Genomic DNA, 2,500 nt, shown 5'->3' with positions numbered 1-2,500 from the left:
AGGACACACATGGGAGAAAAGAATAGTAACAGACATAACACACTGATTAGACAAGTCCAAACATTAAGTCTCTATCGCTCTCTCCCTCTCTCTTGTTCTCTCTCTCTCTCACACACACACACACACACACACACACACACACACACACACACACACACACACACACACACACACACACAGGCGCGCGCGCACACACACACACACACACACACACACACACACACACACACACACACAAAATTGGTCAATCCCTTACCTCTGTAGGTCAAGATCATAAACTACTTTATCCAGGATGTCACTGGAGTGGATGAGACGCTCAATGTCCTGAAAAATCTTGGTCCTGCTCACAACAACAACAAAAAATAGTTCAACATTCTCTATATGTATGAATGTGTATGTGTGTGTGTGTGTGTGTGTGTGCTACTGCCCATTCCTGTATGGTTGAGTATGTGTGAGTGTGTGTGTGTGTGCGTGTGTGTGAGTGTGTTTACAGGTCTATGTTGTGCTGGCCTGGCCTCTTGTCTCACCTCTGTACACCGTACACTCTCTCCAGGATGGGCTCAGGTGTGCTGGGCGCCAGGTGTCCGCAGTAGTCTGGGTAGGCCACCTCCGTGTAGCTGGGCACTGAGCGCGTGCCCTTGGCCATCTGCACGTAGAGCTCGGGGTCGTGCAGCGGCAGCAGCGCCGCCGTGTCGGGCACCTCCAGCACGCCGTCCTCCGGGCCTCCGCCCGTCCCACTGCTGCCACTGCCCCCCCCTCCTCCTCCACCACAACCACCATCCAGGGCCAGCCGGTTCAGGCTGCTGCTCAGCTCCAGCTCCAGGGCTTCGGGGGCCCGTGGCGGTGCGGCCGTCTGTCCCAGGGTTAGTGGGCTCTGGTGTGGGGCCGCAGGGCCGGGGCTGGGGCTCTCTCCCTGGAGCAGCTTCTCCGGCGCGGGGCTCAGGCTAATGTTCTCCAGCTCCAGGGGCGCCGGCTGCCGCGGATCGCCCTTCTCCAGCCGAGAGGGCTCGGGCTCGGCCTCGGCCTCGGGGTGACCTTTGGGAGGGCCTTGGCCCGTGGGGACCATGACTGGCTTGGGGGGTTTGGGGAGGGGCGGGGCTGGCGTCACGCCGACACCCGCCTTGGAATTGGTCAAGTCGAAATCCTGTAACAGAGAGGGTGAATGAGGTCATCAACTTGTGACAGGGAAAGTACAGGCATCCACAAAAACACAAGAAAAAGTGGTGCAGCTACAATGGGCTACTTGCACAAAAGGCTCTCAATGCGGCCACTTTTTTTCCGGTGGAGCGTTAACTGTGTTGTAACGTTCGGTTATATTCTGCTCCTTACATCTTCACTCTGAAACTGAATATCTTGTTTGCCCAATAATAAATACTTTAACACGCATAAATCCTTCTTTATCGTAATGTGTTGATTCACTAGGTGCAACACCCAACCGGGTCCGTGTAGACACTAATTACATAAACAATAGCGGTAGGTTCAAACACACCTGGCCCCACCAGAAACAAACGAGCCGTACGTGCAAGTAGCCTGTTAGACTGTTCAAAAAGCTTTACCTGAAAGTCCTCTGAAAATTCCAGAAAGAAGCGTTCGTACACCCTCAGCTCATCAAAGGGCCGTGTCTGCACCTGCCTAGGCCGCAGCTTGGCAATGTCTGTCTCAATGTCATCATTCTGGAAGGAAGTGTTATGAGATGGAGACTATATGAGGCACTGTACAGCAGTGGCGGCCGGTGGTTAAAAAAATGACGGAGGAAGAAATGTCCGCTTGATTGGTGTTCGTGGCAAATGTGAGGTTGTGATGGTGTTGGTGGCATATGTGAGGTTGTGATGGTGTTGGTGGCAAATGTGAGGTTGTGATGGTGTTGGTGGCAAATGTGAGGTTGTGATGGTGTTGGTGGCAAATGTGAGGTTGTGATGGTGTTGGTGGCATATGTGAGGTTGTGATGGTGTTGGTGGCATATGTGAACGAGTATGTAGGCCGCCTACCCAGACACATTTATAGCAGCAGTATGTACTATGTAGCATTTTAACTGGCAATGTTGTGCTATAAATGCTGTTCTGACATAGGACACAAGGAGCTAGGATAGCATGCAGCAGCCAGAAAAGTTGTGGGTTCAATTCTTGGCTTCCACCATTGTGCATTTGAGCAAGGCACTTAACCCCAAACTCCTCCAGGGACAATAGACGTTGTAATATAATTTAAATATACAAGTCATTTTGGATAATAGTGCTAAATTAATAAATGTAAATGTAAATAAATGTAAATTTAGGTCTGGGAAGTCAAGGAAGATTTGTAGGTCTAGTTATGAAATACGGTTTTCCAGATGTGCAAAATTATGGAAAGTCTGGAGGTCTTGCTCAATGTAATTAGGGGTTTGCACGGACGTCACGTTCTGGCCGGTAACCATGGTAACCCAGCACGCGCGGCCATATTGGCGATACTCGGTGAATGAAGTACAATGGAGTATTATGCACTTTGGATTTCTTACGTGATTGTA

General features: G+C 50.7%; 1 protein-coding gene across 1 annotated transcript in view; it reads right to left on the bottom strand.

The window, feature by feature from the left end:
* The window catches only part of agtpbp1 (ATP/GTP binding carboxypeptidase 1), a 38,273-nt gene that overhangs the window by 17,677 nt on the left and 18,096 nt on the right, over positions 1 to 2,500 (bottom strand). The window contains 3 exon segments of the mRNA XM_048244522.1: positions 257 to 340; positions 528 to 1,144; positions 1,557 to 1,673. Coding sequence (XP_048100479.1) covers positions 257 to 340; positions 528 to 1,144; positions 1,557 to 1,673 — 818 coding nt within the window.

This window comes from Alosa alosa, chromosome 5, assembly GCF_017589495.1.
Source record: "Alosa alosa isolate M-15738 ecotype Scorff River chromosome 5, AALO_Geno_1.1, whole genome shotgun sequence".
NCBI classification, from domain to species: domain Eukaryota; kingdom Metazoa; phylum Chordata; class Actinopteri; order Clupeiformes; family Clupeidae; genus Alosa; species Alosa alosa.
Note: the sequence above shows the minus strand (reverse complement) of the source record. Positions and strands in the feature narration are given on the sequence as shown.